General features: G+C 41.2%; 1 protein-coding gene and 1 non-coding gene across 2 annotated transcripts in view; one reads left to right on the top strand and one right to left on the bottom strand.

Annotated features, from left to right (window-relative positions):
- LOC145403376 (mitogen-activated protein kinase kinase kinase 1-like) overlaps positions 1-14,401 on the top strand; it is a 122,828-nt gene extending 108,427 nt beyond the window's left edge. Inside the window, exons 10-15 of the mRNA XM_080275161.1 lie at positions 2,066-2,259; positions 3,012-4,532; positions 6,308-6,456; positions 9,743-10,017; positions 11,738-12,012; positions 13,261-14,401. Of these exons, the coding sequence (XP_080131287.1) occupies positions 2,066-2,259; positions 3,012-4,532; positions 6,308-6,456; positions 9,743-10,017; positions 11,738-12,012; positions 13,261-13,413 (2,567 nt within the window). The 3' untranslated portion in view covers positions 13,414-14,401. The remainder of the gene's footprint in view (positions 1-2,065; positions 2,260-3,011; positions 4,533-6,307; positions 6,457-9,742; positions 10,018-11,737; positions 12,013-13,260) is intronic.
- A 12,132-nt stretch (positions 14,402-26,533) lies between these two features.
- LOC145403513 (5S ribosomal RNA) lies at positions 26,534-26,652 on the bottom strand. The gene has a single exon (XR_013898030.1). It is a non-coding gene; the product is annotated as a 5S ribosomal RNA (ribosomal RNA).
- Between the last annotated feature and the right edge of the window lie 336 nt (positions 26,653-26,988).

Genomic DNA, 26,988 nt, shown 5'->3' with positions numbered 1-26,988 from the left:
TAAATAGTGAGAGTTACAGCAGGAGAGATAGTGAGAATTACAGCAGGAGAGATAGTGAGAGTTATATCAGGAGAGAGAGAGTGGGAGTTACAGCAAGAGATATTGGAAGTTATAGCAGGAGAGATAGTGGGAGTTACAGCAAGAGAAATAGTTGGAGTTGTAGCAAGAGAGATAGTGGGAATTATAACTAGAGATGTTGGAAATCGTAGCAGGAGAGAATGTGGAAGTTATAGTTCAGAGATAGTGTATGTTATAACAGGAGAGATGGTGGGAACTATAGCCAGAAAGATAATGGGAATTATAACAGGAAAGGGAGTGGGAGTTATGGTGGAAGTTACAGTGGAGTGATAATGGTAGTGGAAGTTTTAATGGCATAAATATACAGGTGAGATGGTATAGATGTAGAGGTGAGATGTGGTAATTTGTGCTGTACTGATCAAACCCATGTTATTAGTTTTTTTTTTTTTTTTTTTTTTTTTTTTTTTTTTCCCACCAGTTAGTCCACATTAATTATAGAAAAATTGCATACTCACATTCCATTGCTACTGATACCAGTAGTTCTATTATGTCAAATTTCCCAGATTTTTAGTATCAGCTGTATATGGAAAATGTGATATTTTGGTTTGTATTAACTCTACCTGTTTTTGCCAGTCCTTTTTTCATATTACTGTACATATAAATTGAAGAAAATTTCCATTCAGCCTTACAGGCAGCAATGGAATTCTAAGAGGCAACTTTTCTGTAATATACTGTGGTTAACAGGAAAAAAATTTATTTTAATATAGATGACTATAGTCTTTTTGCCCTAATTTAACAAAATTTTCGTCTCCCCATCGTGAATACTGAGTTGCAACAACAGATTAATACTAGGTTATGGTGCTAGTCACAAAGAGGGACAATGGAAAGGATGGCATTGTCTACCTCTGCCACTGAACTGCGTGAAGTTGTTCAAAAGAAAAAAAATCAGGGCCAAGTTAAGGTGAAAGAACTGTAGTAATTTAGGACTTACTGTATAGGGAAATGGTGGTGATGAGTGAGCTGTAAAGTGTTCTGCACACTTCGGTCAGTTATTTTCCTATGCTTTGTTAGAACCTGTTGAGATTGTGCTTAACTAACCATTACTCCATAAGTGGGTTGGAATGAAGACAAAACCTCATATACATTAAAGTATTATTGACTGCAGCAGCACCACTAACCTCCACTATCCAAAATACAATATTTATTAATCCTCTAAAATAGTGTTCTATCATTTGTCAGTACACAATCAGTGCATATTTGAAGACAACATTTTTGTAGACATGTATAAGCTAGATGATAAGTTTCTTATTCAAGGACTGTACATCATTGTACAGAATGTATCGCTCACAGTGCTCTTAGCTATTGGAGCCAAGTATTTCGAATTTGAGTGTTTGTACTGTACTTGTAATGGGGTTAACAGAGCGGTTACAGAGTGGGATATTAGTTTGGAATCTATTAGAAACAGTTTGACTGTCATATTTGCCTTCAGAATTGTTATACCAGTAGTTATGATGTACTGTACTTTTCATTTTTCCGGGAATTGTTTTCCTAGACAGTGTTGTTTAACGCTGCATAGACCATTTGCAGTAGAGGTGCCGATAGAGATCATTACTAATCCTTTCACTATGAGAAGTCACCTTAAGGGTGAATAATAACTGTCTGATGGTAACAGGAATCAAATTACAAAAAAACACCATCATATAGAAGGGGTTCATTTTAGAAGTCCAGCAAAATTTCACTTCTGAAATGTTATAGTTAATTAGTTACAGTTATACTGGGCACACTAATGGCACTTCTGCTTTTGTGCATTTCTTTTCCGGTTTCTAAATCATACCACACAGATCTTTAATGAATAATAAAATTAGGATAGTCATAATGATGATATCTACTCTTAGATCCTTGTCGCCCATCTGTGTATTTATTATTTTATTTAGAGGAAATAGAGTTTTATGATAAATAATTTCTGGATCCTTCCCACTTCAGTACTTTTCCCTTGAGAAAGTAACATTTGGATGATAATGATAATGATTACTTTTTGCATTTGCAGGGGAGGTATCAGCAGCCATTGTAGCCAGTGCCTCTGAGTCTGCTGTCCCCTTGCCAAGGAGTGAACCCATTCCAGCCGAGCATGAGAAGGCAGCAGCTGGGTGGGTGCGGGTGTTTGGGCCGGAGCTGGTCGGGTGTCTCTTCTCACGAGACTGGGCAGTGCGTGAGACAGGCCTAAGGAGACTCGCTCATGAGGTGGGTTCAGTTTGTTAGATGTGGTTGTCTAGTGGTTAGAGTGCCCCAGTCAGAGTGACAGTCTTATGTAAGTTTGATCCCCAGAGGTGACTAGAAGTTTGTCAGTCATATAGAGCCTCCATACTGTAAATGTAGTGGATTATGGTAGCCTAACTTCAGGCCCATACACCTCAAAGACTGCAAAATAGGATTGACTGTTGACATTCCTGTTCTCAGTTTAGAAAAATTTTAGCTTCATTTTGCAAATGTGGTATTCAAATATTAGTATGGAGTCATTATGATATTTTTTTGTAGTACAGTCCAGTACAATGCTTACTTAAAATCTAAAATGTGTGCAGTCAAAATGCTACTTCATGTGAGACAGCTTTAAGTGGGATATGCATTTATTTCATGATTGGGGTAAGGTGTACCCAAAACACTCAGTTCTACCAAACAGTATTACCATATAATAAGTCCTCGCATCTCTAAATGAAGATCAGAAATTTCTTCATCAGCAACTCTAAGTAAGATAACTTTAAATGAGGACTAAATGTGCTACTCAGCATTTCCAAGAGTCAGCTGAGGAAGACATTTAAGAGAGCAGATATTGTAGTGATTGTTTGGCATGCCTTAATCCTGTTCTTGTATGATAAAGATATTGTGTTATTGTTTGATTACTATAGCTGTTGTGTTGTATGAGTAATATATGGTGTTGTATGGTTAATGTATTGTGTTGTGTGTCATCATAAGTATAATGTGTTATTGTGTGACAGGTGGTGAAGGTGTTGCACTGGGACCGTCTAGTGACATGTGAGGAGCAGCGTAGTGATGTTGTCAACTGTTGTGCACACATCCTGGCCCAGGTGGCCAACGACCCAGTGTATAAGGTGTACCTGGCATGCCTGAGATGCTTGCGGGTGCTGCTTGCCCACTTGTCTCCAACACCGGCCCAGGTGGGGGCACTGAGAGAGCTCTTCCGGCCACTGGTCCACACTTTACTGCTCAAATGTGCCGATGGCAACCGTCGTACCTCACAGATCAGCGTTGATTCCATCTTGGAGTTGTGCCGGGGCCAGGAGGGGGAGCTGGCTCTGGCAACCCAACTGGCAACCCCCGCTACCACTCCAACCCCAGCCCCAGGCCCTGGCCTCGGAGGTATATCATTTGTATTATCGTGCATTTTGGATGATGCGGCACCCCAGGAGGCTCCGTGGCAATGGTTGCTAGGGCGACTGTGTGTGCTGGAGCGTTTGGTGGACACATACCCAGCAGAATTTCAGTTGCAATATGTGGCACTACAGCCGGCAGAGTCAGGGTACAAACTGCAGAACTATGACCGCCTCATGACTGTGGTTGAGTTTGCCTTCCGTGCATTGGGCAGCAGCCATGCCACTGTAGCCAAACTGGCACGCCGGGTGTATATATGTGGAGCAAGGTTTGCAGCAGCTGAGCCAGCCGTCTTCCACCAAGTGTGTGATATGCTGGCCAAGCTAGATGTGTCTTTACAGATGCGTCTCAAGCGACGACTGCGTTCCATGCAGAGCAGCCATGGTGACCGGCGGGCCGCCCTGGCTCGTTTGGAGGGTAAGCTGAGTCTAGCCACCTGGGACTTGGGAGACACTGCAGGTCCCCGCCTCGTGCGCTCTGTATCACACTCGCCCTCCAGGATGCTGGCTGCCCTCAGGTCCTCCTCACAGTCACCTGCCCGTCATCCTGCCCCTGCCCCAACCCCAGCTCCGGCACAGACCGTGAAAGATGGAGAAAAAGCCAACATGGCAAGCCCTGACCCAACCCCTGGCCCCACATCCTCCCCACCTCGCCCTACACACTTGCCTCTGGACTGCTTTGAAGCCAAATTCAAAGAGAAGCAGGCAAAGTTAAGGCTATACCATAAAACCCGTGCCCGGCAAGACACACCATTCGTAGTGCCACACGGAGCCATGTCTCCAGGCACCCCCCAGCCACGCTCACATCGTTGGGGAGGGGGTGGGGGGACTCTGTACAAAGGTGGATTGAGCCAGAGCCAGGGTGATGCACTGGATGTGTCACCACAGACTCCAGTGGCTGCTGTAGCTCCCCCACGGTTCTCCTTCAAGGATGTGGTGAGCACCCCTGCCACCCCCACCGCACCACATTGCACTCCAGTCAGGGAGACAGGCCCAGGGCTGGATGGGGTCGGGAATTTGGGGGGTGAAGAGCAGCCTTGGCCACCACATGAGGCACCACTCCCAGTTATCCCAGGACTGGACCTACTCCCAGCCCACCTCGGTGATTCTTTACACCCTTATGAACAGGTGAGTTCTTACTTCTCATGCTTTCTATTGACTTAATTCATGGATGTCTATGTCAGCTCTTCTAGTAACCTGCATATATTTGGGTGTCACTTGTTATTACACCCATGTCCGCCAGGCTTAGTGGAGTTAAACACACAACTAAAGCTCATATCTGACTCATAAGCAACTTCATAATGAATCACATAGAACTTCAGTGGAAGAATACGAGTTAATTAGCACTTAAAGTAAAAGAACTTTAAAAGAAGAACTTACGTATCTCCTTGTCAGCCTCTTATCAACCTACATATTAATGCACTAGACAATACGTTTTTCATTTTATTCTTGGCCTCCAGACAGTATTATTTAGCCTTGGAGATACTTTTCAGCCTGGAGGGAATAGATATAGTTGTCTTTTACACCTACATGACATGAGGTCTTCCCAAAGTTGAATGATGTCTATGTGGAGTTGGCAAGAATAGATTTTTTCTGAAATGGATTAAAACAGTTGGGTAATAGCAAGGATGAGCATAGCTAATGTCATCATAGTCAATAGGCCAGATGATTAGGGTGTCTAATTATTTACCTAGAATTTAAACCAGGTATTTACAGAATCTTTGTTTACATCCATGTATTTTTCATATCAGTTCAAAAGGTTGTAAGATCCATTTGTATTGTCAGGCTGTAATAGGCTAGTTAATGTAAAACTTCATTATTACATTGCAGTTACACCAGTATGTGTGTTGTCTTCAACTTATGACTGTGTCTTCACTCTCTTTAACTATCATATTCTTATCATCATCATCATCCTGACTTTCTTTCCCACTTGAGGATGGGATGGGATGGGATGGGTTAGTATTCAGAAAAAAGAGACTAAATATGAGAGTTAGATCTCAAAACAAAGAAAGAGAATGCTGCAACATCCATTTGCCAAACTGCCAGTGCTTCCTGCCCACTCACCTTTACCCCTTCATATTTCTTCCCCACTCACCTTCACTAGCTCTTCCTATGTGTTTTTTTCTCCCCATCTCAGAAGTGTCATCAACCTCTACATTTTCACTTGTGTAGTTCATCCACCTTAATTTAGCAGATTTTTTTTCTCTTTTCAGCCTATTTTTCATAGGTCCTTGGCAGAATAAGGCTTTACTACAGCTGTGCACTCTGTCCACAGCATTTCGTTGTTACTACCACTGTATTCTAGTGGTAATTTCTTGTCATAGCACAGCAATCAAGGTGGAATGGTGGTAGTTTTAGGTGCAGTTCAAGTGGATGGAATGTATTGTTTAGTGCTATACCTCCTGTTGACTCATCTTCATTCCTCCTCATTTCTTCCTCACTCACTTTCACTTCTCATCCCCGATTAATTTCTTCCATCTTGTGAATGGTACATCATCATCATTTGTTGTCATCGTCATTGTCAACATTTTATCATCATTGTCATCAGTGATGATGATGACCTTTTTCTCATGTAAGATGGGATGAGGTGGAATGTAGAAACAAGAAGAGAGAAAGTGCAAAAGTGAGGGAATTGTGAACAGCAAGAATATATTCAGTGAAATGGCCAATACAATCATTCACACATCATTCAAGCCCCTGACTCACTTTTACTAGTTTACATTTCTCCCTCACTCCTATTCTGGTACCCATTATCACATCCTTCCTTCTCTAATCTTGGGACCTTATTCATTCTCACCCATAATTATGCCCTGCATAACTTTCTGTTTTCTCCAGCCCTCCAACCTATCACTACAATCACCTTATACTGGATGCTGATATCCTAACACTATCTCAACTTTCAGAATGTGGAGGGTGGGCAGTACGAGGAAGGCGTGGATTGGGTGCGAGGTCCACTGCTTGGGACGGGAGCCTTCTCATCCTGCTACCAAGCCCGGGATGTCCGCACGGGGACACTCATGGCAGTCAAGCAGGTCTCAATCTGCCGCAACAGGTCTGGATAATTGCTTAGATTTTTTCTCGTTGCTGAATATTTATTTCAGTAATATGCTTCTGGCTTTTATTCCTGGATTTCTGTTGTAGTTTAATGCTTTTTTCTTTCTTTCTTTCTTTTTTCAAGAGTTCCTTGTGCCCCCTCCCTTTTGTTTTCCAATTTAAAATATAGTAAATAAAAATGTTACTGGGAATTAAAGTTTCATAGCTGCCTATGAAGATGATTTACCAATTTCCAATAGATATACAACTACCATTACACTCTAATATGGAAAAAAGTTGTGATATTCAGGAACACATACTTGACCTAACAGCATGAATTTACTGTACTAAATTTAAATTTTGGTATAAATACTAAATCGATGACTGGTTGTTTTCAGTTTGCCACAGGTCAGGATACCTTCTTCCCCCTCCCCCTCAGTTTTTGTTTTGGCATAATTGCAAAGTGTGTGACAGGATATACATTTTTACCTTGCTAAAAGCTGTTTCACGTAAAGTTGCTTCACTATCAAATTACTGATGAATTAACACCTTTTCTTCACGCAATATCCCTTGTAATTAATTGTATCATCATCATATGGGCATTTGTCTTCTTAGTGTAGCCTAATAGGAAAAGTGTATGGTAGGATACTTATTGACTGAGTTAGGGAAATAATTGAGGAATTAGTTGGAGAAGAACAGGGAGGTTTTAGGAAGGGAAGAGGTTGTATAGATCAGATATTCATTCTTAGGTATTTGGTGGAAATGTTTTTAGAGAAGGGAAACAAGATGTATGCAGCCTCCATGGCTTAGGAGAAAGCATATGACAGGGTGGATAGACAAGGATTTTGGAAAGTATTAAGGATATTTGGAGTAAATGGGACGTTCTTGAATGCCTTGAAGAGTATGTATGAGGGAGCTAAGACTGCAATGAGTGTGGAGAATGAACTAAGTGCATTTTTCTATATGAATGTTGGATTGAAACAGGGATGTGTCATGTCCCCATGGTTGTTCAATCTGTATATGGATGGGGTTATAAAAGAGATACAAGCCAGGGCAGTGGATTTTGGAGCGACCCAAATGAGAGAGGGCAGTGTTTGGAAACTTCCTGTACTGTTGTTTGCATATCATATTGTATTGTTAAGTGAAGACAAAGGAGAACTGCAAGGCTTGGTGAATGAGTTTGGGAGTATGTGTAAGAAACAGAATCTAAAAGTGACTGTAGGAAAGAGTAAAGTTATGGTCTTTGAGAGAAGTGAAGTCAGTGAATGTACAGTGAGGCTGGATGAGGAGAAAATGGAAAATGTGAGTGTGTTTAAGTACTTAGGTAGTGTGATGAGTAAGGATGGAAGGTTAGAGGGTGAAGTGCTTGAAAGGGTACAACAGGGAAGAAAGGTTGTTGGTTCTTTGAAAGCAGTGATAAGGAATAGGGAAGTGAGCATGGAAGTAAAAAAAGTCACTGCATGACAGTATTGTGATACCAATTCCAATGTATGGAGTGAAGTTTGGACCTTGTTTGGAGGACAGAAGTCAAGAGTGAGAGCAGTGGAAATGAGTTATCTGAGAGGAGCATGTGGAGTTACATGGAGAGACAGATTAACAAAGAGGAAGTGAAGGAGCGCCATGGTGTGGATGTGGATGTGATAGAAAGTTGGGAGAAACACATTAAGGGGGTTTGGCCATGTGGAAAGGATGGAGAGTGAGAGACTAATGAGGAGAGTGTATGTGAGTGAGGTGGAGGGGGGAGAGGGAGGGGGAGGCCAAGGATGAGACGGAGGGATGGAGTGGAGAGCTATGGGAGAAAGGAGTGTGTGAGCTGGGAGCAAGGCAGTGAAATGGCGGGTGCCAGGGTGACATGAAGGCGATTTGTTTGTGGCCACCCATTACGGGATTGAGGTGTCTGGCAATAGATAGATATATAGATGTGGAGTTACATGGAGAGCGAGACTGACAAATGAGGAAGTGAAGGAACATTGTGGTGTGGATGTGAATGTGATGGAAAGGGTTAGGAGGAATACACTTAGGCGGTTTGGACATGTGAAGAAGATAAAAGTGTATGTGAGTGAAGTGGAAGGGGGGGGGAGACCGAGGATGTGATGGAGGGATGGAGTGGAGAGGTACGATATATTAGAGATGGGGGTGTGAGCTGAGGGGAGGGCACTGAAATGGCAAGGGACAGGGCATCATGGAGGTGATTTGTTTGTGGCCACCCCTTGGGAGTAAGGCGTCTGGCAATAGACAGATAGATGATACATCATCATCATCAGTTATCCCCCTGTTTTCCCATCTAAAGGTGGGTTGAAGTAGGAGTTCAGTATTTAAAAAAAAAAAAAAAAAAAAAAAAAAGGAGGGAGGGGAGGAAAAGCAAATCAACAGTATGCCCAGATGAAATGGACCATACACTGATTCAGTCACCATTCAAGGCCGTGGAATCCTGATTCCATTGTCACATGCATAACCATTCACACATAATTGTTATTTATATTACTCACCAGATAGAGTCAGTATTTTTTAGTCAGACATAGGTGTTGTGTGTGCTTTGAACCTGAGTCACAAACCAAAAGCGTGTCTTGCATGAAGCTTTTTTTTTTTTTTTTTTTTTTTTTTTTTAACTAGCATTTTTTCCTGTATGCAATGTAGACTTTAGACAGTGGTAGACTGGCTATCTTTCTGTTAGATATGGACACTGGCTGTGTAAATATCACAGAATAGACTATTCATTTTCCATATGCCAAAGCAGCCGACTATATTTTTCTGTTAAATGTGCTCACTGGTTATGTAGATATAAGGGAGACCGTTCGTTTGTTATATTCTTAAACAAACTGGTTAGAATGAGGTGTTGGAGAACCTCCTTAGCTGATGAGAACACAGCTTCGTATAATGCAGTCAGTCCTCACCTAAATGTTTAGGATATATGTCGGCAGAATGCTGCTTTAAGTGAAACAGCTGATTATGGGACATGCTCAAGATTCATGATTGAGGCATAAAAGCACAAAAAAACACTTAGAAAAAAAAAAAGGTATAATGACTCATGAGCAACTTTAAGTAGTGATAATTATCAGCAGCTTAACGATAAAGCCACTTTAAATGATGACGAACTGTAGATGGCTAGATAGATTAACAAAGCAATCCATCCTTACCTTACAGTGAGCAGGAACAAGAGGGGGTACTACAGGAAGCTATTCATGTGCTTTATTACGGACATAAAACTGGTTAGGGGGAAGTGGTAGAGAGCCTCGTAAGGTGAGAAGAACACAACCTCAGTAATAGATGGCTAGACAGACTAATAGTCTAATCCACCCTTACAGTGAGGAGGAGCAAGAACGGGTTGAAAACTCAGTGGAAGAAGAAATTTTAATAATGTCCCGTCTACAACACTGCAACATTGTCCGACTCCTGGGGGCATCAAGGAGATCCACCTCATTTTCTGTGTTCACTGAGTGGATGGCGGGTGGGTCAGTGGCGAACATGTTGGATAAATATGGGATATTCTCGGAGCAGGTCATACTGAAGTACACTCGACAAGTTCTGGCTGGCCTGGCATACCTCCACGATAACAAGATCCTGCACCGCGACCTTAAAGGTGGGTGACCATCCATTAACCCCATGAGCCATGGCATGTATGTGTAATTGAGTACGGTAAGCGAGTGAGATTACGTGCTGGTAGCAGAGGGGAATACTTGTCAGCCAAGCTTAGGGCTAGAAGAGAGGTTTATAGGACATCTGAATCTCAGAGACTTTTACTTGATAATCTAAATAGTGGGGAAAAGAAGAATATGATATTTAAGGTGGCAAATCATATTAAGAGGGAGAATAGCAATGTCATAGATGAGCAGTGTGTGAAGAATGATGAAGGAAAGATAGTGATGAACAGTGGAGATATTAAATACACCTGGAGAGAGCACTACTACCAGTTGCTGAATGAGGATTTTGACTGGGACAGGGAAGGTTTGGAGCCAGCACATCCAGTGTCTGGCCGTCGGCCTTTGATTGATGCTGCTGCTGTGAGCAAGGCAATAGGCAAGATGCAGGCAGGAGAGGCAGCAGGTGTGTCTGGGTTGACTGCTGAAATGTTGAAAGCCTCAGGAGATACAGGAGTGGGGTTAGTCACTGATTTGATAAATATGATATATGAGTGTGTTGTCCCAGAGGGTTGGCTAAAGAGTGTAATTGTAAATGTGTACTAGGGGAAGGGTGATGGCCTGGAGAGAGGAAATTCATTGTCATCATCATCATCATCATCCGGACCTCCTTTCCCACCCTAGGGCAGGATGAGGAGTAGCAACATCCAGATAGCCCAGGTTTGCCCAGTCCAACGGGCCACACTTCCATTCACTCATCGCTCAAGCCCCCGGAATCCTGGCTGTATTGGATACTCCAGAAACATTCACCACGTTCTGTAATGTCACATAAACGCATCCAATAGAATCAATCCATATGCTCTCACATTAAAAATGGGTCACAAATCCCTGAGTGTGCACTTCTCACAACATTCATCCAGCCAGCTCAATCTCTTGTCAGGCCCATAGCCTCACTGACTTCCATACCTCTCTTCCTCACACCCTTATCCACCATATCCCTCTACCTTTTCCTTGGCCTACCTTGCCTTCTCCCTTCATCAGATTTGCTCAGATATACGTTTTCACCACTCTGTTGTTATCCATTCTCTTCACATGATTTTATTCACGCTATATCTCCAAGTGATTTTATTCATGCTATATCCAGATTATTGTATTCAGCTCAGGAGAGACTTTCATTATTCAGTCATCTCTTCATTGCCAGATGACTCTCCATTGCTGAGTAAAGTAATGTGGCAAAATGAAGAATAAAATGAAAATTACATCCTGCAACCCTTCTGTCGTAAAGGTCCTTTCTAGGTTGCATGAAATAATTGGCAGGAGCTGGAATAAGACAGAAAAGATGTTAATGTGGATTTTTTTCTCAGCCCTTTATTACAAGTCTGATGGTAGCAAAAACAAAATATGAAAGATATAATTCTTTCAACGTACAGTGGTTTAAAAAACACCTTTGCTCTTGGGACTTCAGCTACAGTGGATTTAATTTATAGTCAAACATAAGAAAGGTGTATCATATTAAGTTTGTTCCTTTTAAAGAATCTCCACCAGTTACTTTGGTTGGGATGTACTTTATAGTGCTGTCTATAGAACATAATTTATATATTACTCTGGTATTGATTGATGTGACTTTGCTAAAGGTGTCAAGTGGTAGAAGTTCTACTATTTACAGCACTGAAACCAACACCCACGCTTAGTCACAGCTAACTATATTGCTCTCCCCAACAGGTGCCAATCTGCTCGTGGACAGTACCGGCCAGTGGCTCCGCATCGCTGACTTTGGAACTGCTGCACGCATGGCCAGCAAGTCCACAGTCACTGGGGAGTTCCAAGGCCAGCTGCTGGGGACCATTGCATTTATGGCCCCAGAGGTCCTGCGGGGGGAAGACTATGGCCGCTCATGTGATGTGTGGAGTGTCGGCTGTTGTGTTATTGAGATGGCCACCACCAAGCCTCCTTGGGGTGCAGATTATGTTTCAAATCAGCTCAAACTCATGTACAAGGTCAGTGAATAGAACCAGATATCAAGAACTTTGTTATTTTTGCTCAGTACCTATGCTATATGTCTGCACATGTGTGTTTATTATGATCATCATCATCATCGTCCAGTTTTGCCTCATGAGGAGCGTAGGAGCCCGGGACCAGGCAAGTCGGTCCTGACATTTAAGACAAGAGTGACCAGCCTCACTCATCCCTGAGTGGCATTATGTGGGCAGTAAACCCCAGTCACCTCTTGGATATAAAGCTGCACAGGCTCAATCTGGGTGGAGTGCCTTTATTACCCACTAAATCACCAGGTGCCATTATCTGGTTATATGGTTACCATCCAGTGCAGTAAATGGTTTCCTGGTGTACAGGAAACCATTTGGATTGTCACTCTGTGTAGAGTCACCCTTAGACAGAAGGAAGAGGAAAGATAGAAAAGGAAAGAAGGAAGAGAGGAACGGTCAGTCACCTGAGAGCAACTCTACATGGAGTGTTTTTATCATTATTATTATTATTATTGTTTTTTACAAATCTGATTTATGCTCCTTACTTTTGTGCTCCCTCACCTCACAGCTTGCTTTAACTTTTCTCAAGATCTCTGAGAACTCACAATTTTGTGTGCAAGAATATCTCATGACATCTTTCTGTTTATTTATTTATAGTTAGATGCCATAGTCCTGGAAGAATTGGCTACAAGTGAATTACCTCCCTATCATTCCATGCATCATTAGGCTAGCCTCTTCCTACTCACCTCCCCCCTCCCCACTCGTATACCGATACCTTTCCACGCCGTCCCCCCAGCTCATCCTTAGTCATCCACTTCATCTTCCCTGCCTCCACCTCACTCGTTGTTAATTTCTCATTCTCAATTCTCTCTACCTGGTTTCCAGAAAGTGACCATATGTCTATCAGGTGATAGACCTGTCTGCTGCTGTATCACACCAACTAAATTCAGAGAAACTTAGTGTAGTTGTTGTCTGATTCTGCTGCTGTTGATGCAGATTTTTCTCAGAATTCATCTCCAGGGTCAGAAAGTACATTACATTGACATAGAGAAACTGATGTTATTACACTGCCTTCACATAAAGAAAGTGATGTTAATAGTTTCAGAGTAACATGAAATGGCAGGGGAAAGGGCAGTGTGGAGGTGATTTGTTTGTGACCATCCTGTATGGGATTAAGGCGTCTGGCATTAGATAGATAGAATAACATGATTCCCTCCCCCTTTTTTTTTTGTGGATTATATAAATTTGTTTCCTTTGCAGATTGCCACCAGCAATGGTCCACCACCGGTGCCATCAAATCTCTCTGCAGAGACTCGGGACTTAGCTCTGCGCTGCCTTGAAATCCGCAGTGAAGACAGACCTCCTGCCAGGGACCTTGTCCAACACCCTTGTTTCAAAACCAAGCCGCCTTGAACAGTGACTCTGCTTGTATTTCTTTGCCCTCCTGTTCTCCTCCATGTCCCACTTTGAATATCCTTTGACTCAACCTCTGCTCATCTCGATTCTTAGGTCTCCCTGCCCACTTTCCATTTTCCTGTCCCTTTATCTCCTTTGCATCCCCAACCCTGTGATCCCCATCTGCACTCAGACCACCACCCATGCTTCTGGACCCAGCCCCCTGTTTAGATAGGAAAAATCAAAGGGTCAGATTATTGAAATTGAGTGTGTGAAGGTGTAGGCAAGTTCCTAATTTTGGACTGTTGTTATTAAAACACCTGTGAGGGTAGGAAAGGACTTGACTGTATTCCACTTCACATAGTGCAGTCAGCAGTGAAGTAGAAAGGTCAGATTTCCCTTTTATTCATTTGTGTGTTTCAATAATGATATAAAAAATTGGCAGTTTCCCTTCCTCTTCATGATCTCATATTTAATACCACAGCCCGGTGTTCATATTACAAGATCACTGATTGAACATTGTAAGATAAACCCAAGTGCCTATTGTGCACAAGCACCAGTGCCTTATAATTGTATTCACATCTCAGAAAAAAGTTGTGAGCACTGCCATATTTTATACTTCTGGGTTAGTCATGTTCAGTAAATTTTCCACCAGGATGCTTCTTTTATGTGAAAAAATAATTCACATGTAAAATTTCGTAAATCTATAGTGTTGAAAATCCAATAGTACAAATTTTTGTAATAGCTTCCTCTCCCATTTTATCTCCGAATTGTTTAAAAGTAGAATTGTGAGCTCGTCTTGCTAATCGGTTAAAACGGACAGCAAAGAACATGGAGCCTAGGGAAAGAAGGTTCCTTGGTGTACATAATGAGTGTATACATGTAGTGTAGTGTAGATTGTGAGCCCCTTACTCTACTCAGCACAAAACAATGCCATTTCTTTACTAAGCACCATTACTGAATTTTGCACTATAGACAAGTGTCACTTAAAAGCTGCTGTGGTATGGGTGTGTTGGTACTTACCAGCAGCCATGCATTCCCCCCCACCCCCATACCTAATGCAGATCACCTGTTGCTCATTCATTGAGTTCAGTTTGGTGCTGGTGAAGAGAAGTAGTGTGCAGTACATCTACTGTGACTCCTACACTGCAGATATCATAACATTGCTCCTCTAGGACTAAGATACTCCTGCAAAACTTACCAATCACCTGTTGTTACTAGAATTTGTTTTAGTAGGAAGAATGAGATGTGGAAATGTGGTACACCTTCCTTTCCTTGTCCTTACCGTGAAGACAAATATCAGGTATGACAGGGAAACGAGTGTGGAACCTTCCATTGTCTCTTGTTCTTCCTACTAAAACAGATCTTAAATACAAGAGTAAAATTATCTTGTGGCTAAGATGTGTTTTTGCACCATAAATTTTTTTCTGAATCTTGGTCTAGGTGTAGTGGTGTGAATTAGAGTTGCAGAGAGCATTGTTGAGTGTAGAGGGATTGAGGAGGGCCTTGGGTGGAGTGTGGCTGAGTTATAAGGCAAGTATGGCCATTTTAGGAACAGATGTTGTCCGGCTTAACCCTTGTTGACTCTATTTACAGTGTATTCTTATTCTTCCAGTGATTGTTCTTTTAAGAGCAGGATATTTATTTTGTTGATACTGATCTAAGGAGAATGAGCTGGCCGGACATCTTATCATGGTTCTTACATGGCCCATATTCATTCTTTCCATTTTTTTTTTTTTTTTCCTCTCCCCACATTCCTCCCTCCATATCTTTCTCATCAGTCTGCCAATTGAGCTGAAGATCTGTCACCCCACATTTCTGTCCCTCCTTACCTCCTCCCCTCCCTTCCATTTTGTTACTCATCACTACATCCTCCCCTCCTCCCCTAGCCCCTTCCCCACCTCTTCGCCTTCCCAATCTTCTTCCCTCTTGTCTTCCTCACCCGCACTGTGAAACTCCATTGCATTTTTAAGCGCTCTACAAAGTGACCACTACAGATCTCAGTGTAATTTAGGGGACCAACCTGTCATAGCCTTTTTTTATGGACTATTTAATGTATTTTATTTAAATTATTTGTAGTGTCTTGTTTCTATTTTATTGTTATCTGCGCGAGTTGCTTTTTCATTATTTATGTATATTGTCCCCAGTTTCTCAAACCAATGTTTCGTGTGTAATGCTTTCACTTGCCACTCACTGGCTAACATCTGCTGGGACTTCCTTACAAAGTGCCTAGTACTGATGGCATCACTGAGGGAAAGGCAACTTTAGTAACATGAGTAAGAGCTTAAAATGTATTAGGACAAAAAAACAAATTTGAGGGAAACTGGTAAATTTTTCCTATCTTTTTCTCTTGAGTGTTCCAGCCACTTGTTCAAGCCAGAGTCCTGCAATTAAATTTCAAATTTGTGATATGAGTTCATGAACTCTAAATCATGCAGAAGTTGATTTAGTTTGAGCAAAATGTTACTTTTATTTATTTTAATTAATTTTAAGAACATTTTATTTTTTCCCAGTGATGAACTAGAAGATTCATTGCAAAACAGAAGGACTTGATGATTGTTGCATGACTCTGGAAAGTTGCATCTTTTGCTAGTTATTAAGAGTCAAAAGTGGACGAGCACCTGGGGACCATGCTGAATGGGACAACCGGGCCAAATTCAATTCACATAGAACTGAGAGTACAAAACCCCTTTTTCTTGTAGCGTTTAGCTCCCGGTCTGTTCCAGTGGCGGGTGTTTGTCTGTATTGGCACCGGCGATTTTAACCCCTTCACTACAATGACATTAATTTTAATTGCTACGACCAGATGAGTATAATTGACTACCACTAGAGGAGTTGTTTTGTCTCCCTTAAGGTAAATATAACCATCTAGAGATAGCAAAGTTAAAAAAATATGTGTCACCGCGTTGAAGAGGTTAAGACGAGGAATGAAAAATGCAAAAAAAAATTATACATATAAAGTTTATAACGTACTTAGTGTGTGAACTTGGAGTATGTGTAAAAATAAGAAGTGAACAAAAATACTACTTTCCCCTATCCCATGCCAACTCTACCTGATCATCTCACCACATGTTAACCCACCGAGTCCAGGAATGTCTTTTTTTCATTAGATTATTATCCTTCTGACAGATTTATTAAGTGTAGGATAGGCTTTTGGAACTGGAGGGGTTAGATGTAGACTTAACACACCCCTTCAGTACAGCAGAGCTCTCCCCAGTGTAATAGAATCTGATAGTGGGAAGAATAAACTAAAGAAGGTGTTACCTGGACTCGAGGGGCTTACACAACACATTATTGTTGTCCAGTTCTCAGTAGGACCTGAACACACACTGCCTGAAGTGCCTTATCACTAAATCTTCAACAGGAATGGGTCCTCTTTTAGGGCCGAACTAATGCAGAAGTCATGCATTATTCCCGGCCTAGCAAAACGTATGAGATCTTGGCGGGGAACAAGTAATCAGGTTTCTCCAAAGGAAAAAAAAAATATTCTTCCTGCTTCAAGTGGCCAATTTGAATATAAACAAAATAAGTACCTAGGGTGGTTTGGCAAGGAAAGTAAGGAGGGGGTATGTCTTGTATTGACTTTCTACTCATATATTCATATTTATTAGGGACTGCATCTTCATACCGGTATTGTTTCCATACTGTTCACTGTACAGTAATCTCTGAAGAAAAACATTGTAACACTGGTACATAAGATTCTCATTTGATGTTAGTCTGTTTCCTCCAATTCATGTTCAGTTTCCCCACTAAGTATATCAGTTGATCTTACCTTCCTCTTGATCAGTTCTGCTGTTTACTATTGGCCATTTCTTTTCCTTTATGTTCAGGCATACCATACTTACATCAGCAGCATGTTCTTGAAGTAATTCAGGTACAGGTACAGTATTTATACAATGTTGCTCATGATTCAATGTAGAACTGGTTTGAAGTTATATATATATATAACTCAGAGGAATTTGCACTACTGTACTGTGAATTGTTTTAATCAATAGTAGTATGTTTACTTTCACATATCCTTAATCATTCATTGTGAGAGATCTCTCTTATCCCAAGCAAAATTGTTCTGTGGTAGCAAAAAGAAGTTCAAAGAGGCAAAAGAAGTTTGTTCTTTTTGTTTCATTGTAAGAGGTTCCCTTAAACGAAGTAATCGGTATTAGTAATAATAAAACCAGATTAATCATAGAGAAGGACTGCCCGTACTTCCTGTCAAAGTACAAGATCATCACCTCTCCTGCATCCCTGACTAATTTTTATTTCTTTGTATTATAATATTTATTGCCACTTTGTAATCTTCCCACCACAAGTTCCATACACAGATTCTGTTGTGTTTTCGTGGCATCTCGCCCTCCTTCCTACAAAATCATTCCATTTGTCATATTTATCATGTGTTCTTGCCGTCATTCTTAATCTTCTTGTGTCATTTTAATCTATTTATCATTCTTTCTTGCAGCCCTCCCTACCCAATCTTCTTGTGTATATCATTTTCTCATATTTATCATGTTTTATTGCCCTCCTCCCTACAGAATCTGTTTCATTTTTGCATATTTATCATACCGACTTGCCCTCCTCCATACATTATCCCCCCCAAGTCTTAATTTATCTGGGTTTAGCACAGTCCCTTGCCCTCCTCCATACCTTAATGTATCTGCCTATTTCTCCTTTTACAGTGTTTATTACAGTCTCTAACCCCTCTCACTACACTTGCCAAACCATCCTCGTACACCCTACTATCTCCAAGGTGCCAAAATGTACAGAGCACAACCATAATGTAAGGTATTTTTCTACAGTACTTTTTTTGTGCATTTCTTATACTGTATGTGAAAATACTATTTTTTTTTTTTCTTTTCTTTTTTTTAAATAATAATTGTGAACGTCTGGGACCAAGTTTAAGGAGAGCGTTTTAACTTTTTTTTTTTTTTTTTTTTTTTTTTTTTTTTTGTAGTTGATTCTTTGGTAGATATAATAAAATTGAAAGAACCACATCCTTTTAATTCCTGTACTTTAGAGCACAAACACCAATGTTTGATGGTGACATTAAGATACAGGTAGCAATCTTTGTTCTGTATTATATACTGTACCCTGTAATTACATGTTATAACGTGGTAGGTGGTGGCAGCTATCATCCACTCACTTGATATAGTGCTGTTTACTATACTTCAGATGATTCCACACTGAGTGACAAATCTAATGGTTTCCTTTAACCCAGGAAACCATTCACTGGGTGTTAACCACATAATCAAATAGTGGAGTGATGTGGAGCATACTATGGTGTCCATGTTAACCAAGTGGAGACTCAGATGTGGTGTTCCAGGAAACAAATGTCCACACTCTTCCCCATTCCTCACTGTGGCAAGGCCTTGTCCACCTCAAGGCAACATTGGTTCTCTGTATGGGATTAATTGCCTGCAGTTCATGAGTCTGCATGGCCAGACAGGCTGGGTTTTTTCTACTACTTATTGTAACACAGTTCTACCAAGTTTGTGAGAGTAGCTGATGACCGATTACCCATGTAGCATCAGTCGTGAAATTCACTGAGGTGTTATAAATGATTGTCTGGCCCATTTCGCTATGTATGATATCTACATATTCTGCATGTGCATAAGTTCTATCAGGTGGAGCCAGGACTCCAAGTGGTTGAGTAGTGAATGAATGGAAGTGTGGCTTATTCAGCTGGTTAATTTAATTTTATGTTTTTTTTCCTGGCTTTCTGCATGTACCTAACCCCATCTTAGAGTGGGAAATTAGATTTAGATGATGGTGATGAAGATGCTACCTGTTACCCTACATTTGCAGTTATTGGGGTTTATTGCTCATGTAATGCCACTCAGGGATGAGTGAGGCTGGTCATTCTCATCTTAAATGTCAGCACCAACTTGCCAAGCCCCAGCCTCCTACGCACCTCATGGGGCAACACAGGATTGGATGATGAATGAATGAATGAATGTACTTAGTTTCCTTTATGGGGGGGGGGGGACATCAAGTTGGACACCTGGTACTGTAGTCTGTTTGGTTAAGATATTTCAACTACTTGTGCCCCTTACAGGTCAGAGTCCAAGGGGTAATTGCGGGTTTTTCACATACCATTTGTGTCAAGTGACTGGCCACCTTTTTGACGAGGAAAGTTCCAGGTGGTTTTAAACACGCAAACCAAGGATGAGGAAGTGCATTTTGTGCTGTGACTTGAACCATGATGAGGTGGCTGGAGGGTCTTCTTGTCATGTAATGTGCTGGTAGGGGAATAAATAGGTCACCTTTATTATCTGGACTATTGTAACTTTGCCTGGGGGCCCCTTATGCTAAAATACTGTACAGGCAAAATGGGATTGGCTGTACCATTATTCACGTCCTCCTGTCGTACTTAAATACTGTATTTTCCCCATTTATATTGTCTGGACCCTCCTTCACTCCATCTTGGGGAAGGGTGTGGAAAAGAAGTTGAGATGATGATACTTAGAATAAGATAAACAATACACCATTTTACAGATTGGAGTAATGATGACAGAGGTAGATTTGGCATTGTGATCCCAGCCAACCATTGTCACATAAATTTGGCATATTTTATAATTGTCAAAAATTATGATTGCTGCATACTGTTTATTCTATCAAGAGTATCTTAATAGCATGAAGCTCTCTTAGTGCTGGAGAAACTATAAAATTATCATTTATAATCCTCTGAAAGAAGAACAAAATGATACTGTAGCTACTTTCCAATATGCAGTATTGGGATCTTTTGTGTTTGGTGCATGTTCTCCCATATTTATGTAATTTTCGTCACTAATACAGTTTTTTTTTTTTAAAGATAATTCGAATATGAACTTCTTTGTGGTAGGTGGGATCACCCATTATCCACCCACTCAGTGTAGTGATACCTTGTTTTGGGGGTAGCTTTACATTGAGTGGCAAGCCAAATGATTTCCTGTAATCCAGGAAAGCACTTACAACGCTGGGTGGTAACCTTATCACCAACCAACACGTGTTCCCTATGTGACAAATGGGTTGGCGGAGGGTAAGTGCCCCTCCCCAGAAAACAACTACCGGTATCTAAAAATACGAGCAAGAAGCCTCGGACCAGGACTGACCAAAAGGTGACGACTAAGGACCGAACAAAGGGCTTCGTACGGATAGCTACATGGAATGTAAAGGGTGCAAATGATGAGGTGAAAGAGAGATTGTCCAGGTGCTTGAGGGTGTGAAAGTGGATGTATGGGTTGGCGGAGGGTAAGTGCCCCTCCCCAGAAAACAACTACCGGTATCTAAAAATACGAGCAAGAAGCCTCGGACCAGGACTGACCAAAAGGTGACGACTAAGGACCGAACAAAGGGCTTCGTACGGATAGCTACATGGAATGTAAAGGGTGCAAATGATGAGGTGAAAGAGAGATTGTCCAGGTGCTTGAGGGTGTGAAAGTGGATGTATGTGGATTAACTGAAACTAAATGGTGAGGTGAGAGTGTGAGAGAATGGGAGTATGGATGGGGTATATGCGCGGGAATACGTGAGAATGAGAGGGCAAAAGGAGTGTGTATTGTTGTGAGCAACAGATGGAAGGAGAATATTAGACAGTATGGATCAGTTGGCTCAAGGATTGTGTGGGTAAGATTGTAAGTTGGACTACAAATGTGGGCGACTGTGTGCGTGTATGCGCCAGCGCAAGATCGTGCAACCAGAGTGAGAAGAGTTCTGGACAAATATGGAAGCGTGCATGGAAAAGTTTGGAAGGAGTGAGAAAGTGTCTTTGGAGATATAAATGGAAAAGTAGGTAATGTGAAGGTGGATGGAGTGGTTGGTGAGTGGGGTGTGCCTGCTGAGATGGATGAGAATGGCAGTGCTTTAGTGGACATTTGTGCCGGGAGGGGGTTAGTCAGGCACAAAATGATCCATAGGTATACGTGGCGAGTGATGAGAAGGGTGGATGGTGAACTGAATGAACGGAAGGCAATGATTGATTATGTGTGTGTGTGGATGAAAGGATGAGGTGTGTAATGGATGCAAGAGTATATAGAAGTTGGGGGAGTGGACTTTCGGACCACCACTTGGTGGTGGTCAGAATCAAAGTCCAGACGAAATGGAGAAATTGAAGAAGGGAAGGACAGGAGGAAGTAGTTCTTACAAGGAGGGTGGAAAAGTTACGAGGAAAAAAAAAAAAAAAAAAAAAAAAAAAAAAAAAGGCAGAATATAGGGGGGAAGTGAAGGAGCGATTGGGACTGGGGACGTGGAAGGTGTGTGGAAGATATTCACAGAAGAAATCCGTGTAGCATGTGAGGTGATGTGTGGGGGAAGTATTTTGTCATGTTCCTTCTCGAGTGTGATGGCGGACACTTCCACCATACATCCCGGTCGCCTTTTACTACCCTTTCCAAACCTTGCATGTTAACCTAACCCAACCTAACAACCAAGTTCGATCATTCGGGTAAATCTTAGCAGATCCGCCTTTACGTACGTCTGTGAGGCATAAGGAACATGATGATAACAAGGGAAAAGAAAAAAAGTTAAAACTCGATAATTCTACCCTATACTCCTGTATGTAATACAGCATACGAATGCCTCTTTATTTCATCACATAGAATGTAACTTATTTTTTATCAAAGGGTATGTAGTTACACCAAAAAATGGTGTGGCCACACCCACGAATGTCCAATTACTAACTGTATATAACTATTGGCTGAAGATATGTGGCAAGACCCACCACCTTCTGTTGTATCAGCACTCTGTGCCTTTTACAACAATAAGTATTTCAGTTCAAATCCATTTACTAACTGTATGTACATGTATTGGCTGAAGAAGGGTGTGGCAAGACCCACCACCTTCTTTTGTTGTATTAGCACTCTGTACCTTTTACAACAATATTTCAATTCAGTTCAATTCAAAACAGTTGTTAACCACTATGAAAAGTCAGAAAAATACAGAAAACAAACTGGAGGAGGTCCTTCTGCTGCTTAAAGTAAAGCGTACATTTACCATTAATTCAAAAAATGAGGGTTAGTTGGACAGAGCCAAATTTCTACTACTACAGTTCTTAAAGCAGATTTAGAGCCGAACTCTTCTTAGTTGTTTTCGCCCCATCATTTGAATGTTTAAGCCGAGGAATACTCAGAAATGTACGAAAACTATACTGCAATACTAACTGCTCTCTGTTTGCCACGTCTGTTGTCTGAATTAAGAGGATGGCTCGTATGATTGTACCGAAGTCTCCTGCCAAGCAGATGTAAATACGATGTCAGTGTCACTGTCACGTGTGCGTTCGAGAGAAATTCGCGAATTTGAAGCCGTCCCGGGCCGGCTGTGGCGCGGGGACAAAATTTTTGGTTGGTGAGCTGCTGGCTAACACCCGAAACCGGCAAGAACAAGAACAAGAAGCGTTGAAGGAATAGGCAGCACCTGCAGAAGGCCAACGGAACTCTGAATTGTGGACCAGTAGAGTCCTACGGTAGAAGACTAGAAGTTCCTAAATAGATCGTGTGAGGCGTTCATCCACTGGGGCAGTGGTTCAGCACAGGGTTGCAGGTGAGGGTCTGGCTATTGGTATGTAATGAAATAACATAAATTACTTTACCTTTTAAGTTACTCTTTCAAGGAAATATAGATTTCAGTCTTTATTTTTAGTATTCTCTTACATTACAGTAGATATGCCCGGCGTTTTTGTCCATTACGTTAGAATAGGGAGGTCTTTTTTATGCCTATTCTGTCGGAAATACATATTTAGGATGTTCCATTTTCACCATGACTATGGCGCAGGGATCTGGATCATTCATGACTTGCGGGAGCAACTTTGCAGTTGCCCAAGCTGTGATACTAGGGCATAATTGTAATTGTAATAACGTAAAAAAACAGTGGGGGAACTTGAAAGAAGGCTTGATATATTTTGAGCAAATCAGGAACAAAAATTCAGTTACAGAGTACACTTAACATCCACCTAGGCTGCATTGTACTGAGGAGACAGTAGTAATTGTTGGCACCTTCTCCCATCCAGGAGCTCATCATCTGACTGACTGCTGCTTGCTTGAGTGTGTTCTATTCATTTTTTTTTTTCCTATCCCTTTTTTTTTTTTTTTTTTTTTTTTTTTTTTTGTTCCTCATACTGGTTTTTATTTCTTAAATTCATACCGTATTTGTACAATTGTTTCTCTTTAACAATTTGTCTTACTTTTTTTGCTACTGGTTCTAGTTTATTCTGTTTAAGTATTCATTCATATTTTCGGTATAACTGTAGAAGTAACCAACGTTACCAATTTTCATTATATTACGTCCCTGAACTATTCTAACTAAGACTTACCTTTTAAGCCAAGTTTGAGCTGGGGGAGCAAATTTTGTAGGGGTAGTCATATAGTGGCTTAGGTTAGGCTGTTGCTCAGTAACAGATGAATGTTGCGCCATGTTGGCTGGTGCTTGCGTGTGCATTCGGTCTATGTCAGGCTCTAGATTAGGCCTAGGTTAGTTTGGGTTAGTTTAATACAAAATAGTGTGTTTTTAATTAATCTTGATCTTGATTTTGGGGGATAAACCTGCTTTTGGAAATCTTACTCAAAATTCCAAAAGGGGGATTTTCCCCCCAAAATGGGGGTCAAAACTAATTAAAGCACAGTACTTTGCATTGGAAACCATAAAAATGATAATAAAAGAAAACGTTGGTTACTTCTAAAAATTTACCATATTTTCTTTTCCCTTTAATTCTCTTGTTATATCTTGATATGCTGCACAGTTATATATATGAATCTTATTTTCATTTTCATTTTGGCACGTTGCATATAAATTTTCATACTTTTTCTTAAAATTTTCTTTTACATCTATTGTTCTGGTCCTTAACACAAATATATTATACCTTGATATAGGATTCTCCTAGATGCAATACCCCGGCTTGATGATGGGGGTAGAAATACCACCATACCCACCTAATGGTGGCCAAACCCCAGTTTGACGATGGGTTTTGATTTTTTAAAACCAATTTTGCAGATATTTTAGACTAAGATTTTGTGTTTAGGTTGATTTATAAACTGTTTTTAGACTTAGCTTAATGTTTTTTAGCCGTAGGTGGTGTGAACATTGTCATTTTGGGGTACAGTTTACTAAGCTTAACCTAAGCCTAACACCGTAAATAACTCACTAAAACTAACAAATAAAATCTGAAGATCATCGTAAGTCTGGAAAAAATCTATCTATCTATCTTTTGCCAGATGCCATAATCCCATAAGGGGTGGCCATTTGACTTTGAGTTATTTGTTTTACGGTGAGGGGCACTAACCCTCCACCAACCCACTTGCTGACACGTAGGGAGCACTTATGGTTTGAGCACTTATGGTTATGAAATGCCGAAGCATGGGGGGAGAGATAGGAGTAGAATGGATGTGGAAGATATGCAGATTTTGGCCTGGGGGGAAGCTAGAGTCGTCCCAGAGGATTGAAAGTCAGGTATAATTATTTTGCTGGGTGGTAACCATATAACCGAGCCATATGTGCTCCCTGTGTGTCAACAAATGGATTGGTGGAGGGTTAGTGCCCCTCCCCATAAAATAAATAACTCAAAAGTCAAATGGCCATCTCTTACAGGATTATGGCATCTGGCAATAGATTGATAGATAGACAAAGGAAAAGGGGAAAAAGAAGTGTGTGGTAATCGTAGGGGGATTTGTCCTCTTAGTGTAAAAGGAGAAGTATATGGTAGGATACTTTTTGACAGAGTGAGGGAAATAATAGAGGAATTAGAGAAGAACAAGGAGGTATTATGAAGGGAAGAGGTTGTGTAGATCAGATATTCATTCTTAGATCTTCAGTGGAAAAGTTTCTAGAGAAGGCAAAGAAGTTGTATGTGGCCATCATGGATTTTGACAGGGTGGATAGACAAGGATTGTGGAAAGTGTTAAGAATGTATGGAGTAGATGGGAAGTTGTTGAATGCTGTGAAGAGTATGTGTGAGGGTGCTAAGGCTGCAGTGTGTGTGGATACTGAACTGAGTGAATTTTTCTGTTTGAAGGTTGGATTGAAACAAGGATGTGTCATGTTTCCATGGTTATTCAATCTGTATATGGATGGGGTTATAAAAGAGATATATACGAGATAGGGCATTGGATTTTGGAGCGGCCCTAATGAGAGAGGACAGTGTTTGGAAACTCCCTGTACTGTTGTTTGCAGATGATACTGTGTTAAGTGAAGATGAAGGGGAGCTGCAAGGCCTGATGGATGAGTTTGGGAGAGTGTGTAAGAAAAGGAACCTAAAGGTGAATGTAGGGAAGAGTAAAGTGATGTTCTTTAGGAGAAGTGAAGTCAGTGAATGTTCAATGAGGTTCAAAGAGGAGGAAATGGAAAATGTGAATATGTTTAAGTACGGTACTGTACTTGGGTAGTGTGATGAGTAGGGATGGAGGTCTAGTGGGTGAAGTGCTTGAAAGGGTACAACAAGGGAGAAAGATTGCTGGTTCCTTGAAAGCAGTGATAAGAAACAGGGAAGTGAGCTTGGAAGTGAAAAAGTTACTACATGACAGTATTGTGATACCAACTCTAACATATGGAAGTGAAGCTTGGACCTTGTTGAAGGGACAGAAGTCAAGAGTGAGAGCAGTGGAAATGTGTTGATAGGAGCATGTGGAGTCACATGGAGAGACAGACTGTCAAATGAAGTGAAGGAGCATTGTGGTGTGGATGTGGATCTGATAGGAAGCATTAGGAGAAACACATTGAGGTGGTTTGGCCATGTAGAGAGGATGGAGTGAGAGACTGACAAGGAGAGTCTATGTGAGTGATTGAGGGGGGGGAGAGGGAGGGGGAGGCCAAGGATGAGATTGAGGGATGGAGTGGAGAAGTATATGAGAGAGGGGGGTGTGAGCTGGGAGCAGGACAGTGAAATGGCGGATAGGGTGACATGGAGGCGATTTGTTTATGGCCACCCTGTACGGGATTAAGGTGTCTGGCAATAGATAGATTTCTGTAATATATTCTCTTTCATTTTTCTCACACTGACTTTTCATTTTTACCTCTATCGCCTTCTGTTCTCTATTTTTCAGGTCTGTATAATATTCTAATTTCATTCATTCATTCATTGCCAGACGCCATGTATCCCAAACGGGGTGGCCAGGGGCTTAGAGTTAATTGTTTTACAGGGAGGGGCACTAATCCTCCACCAACCCCACTTGACACGTAGGGATGCCAACAGCATCTGGTGTTCCCCGGCAGTCACCCATCCAAGTACTAACCAGACCCAACGTTGCTTAACTTCGCTGATCGGACGGGAAGCGGTGTACTCAACGTGGTATGGCCGTATTCTAATTTCTTCTGGTTTATCTTGTGCTCAATTTTCATTCCTTTTGTTTCGTATAACTGCACATTTTGGTGGTATTCTTGGCACCTTCAGCAGCATGGTTAGATACTGTGTTTGTATGTTATTTAATTCCCTGTTCTCCTGCTCTTTCAGTTTCTTCCACACTTCTGCCCCAGTTAGTGCAACTGGTGCCACACATTATACAGTTTCACTTGTGTTTTTATCTTCTTTTCATTCATTTCTTTCTTGTTTATTATGTTCATACTTTCATTTGTGGCTATTCTCATCTTTTTTATTCTGTTTTCTACATCTTGTGTTCCTTGTATTTGTATTATTTTTCC

This window comes from Coenobita brevimanus, chromosome 60, assembly GCF_032717465.1.
Source record: "Coenobita brevimanus isolate Jiangsu-jjx chromosome 60, ASM3271746v2, whole genome shotgun sequence".
Classification (NCBI taxonomy): Eukaryota; Metazoa; Arthropoda; class Malacostraca; order Decapoda; family Coenobitidae; genus Coenobita; species Coenobita brevimanus.
Note: the sequence above shows the minus strand (reverse complement) of the source record. Positions and strands in the feature narration are given on the sequence as shown.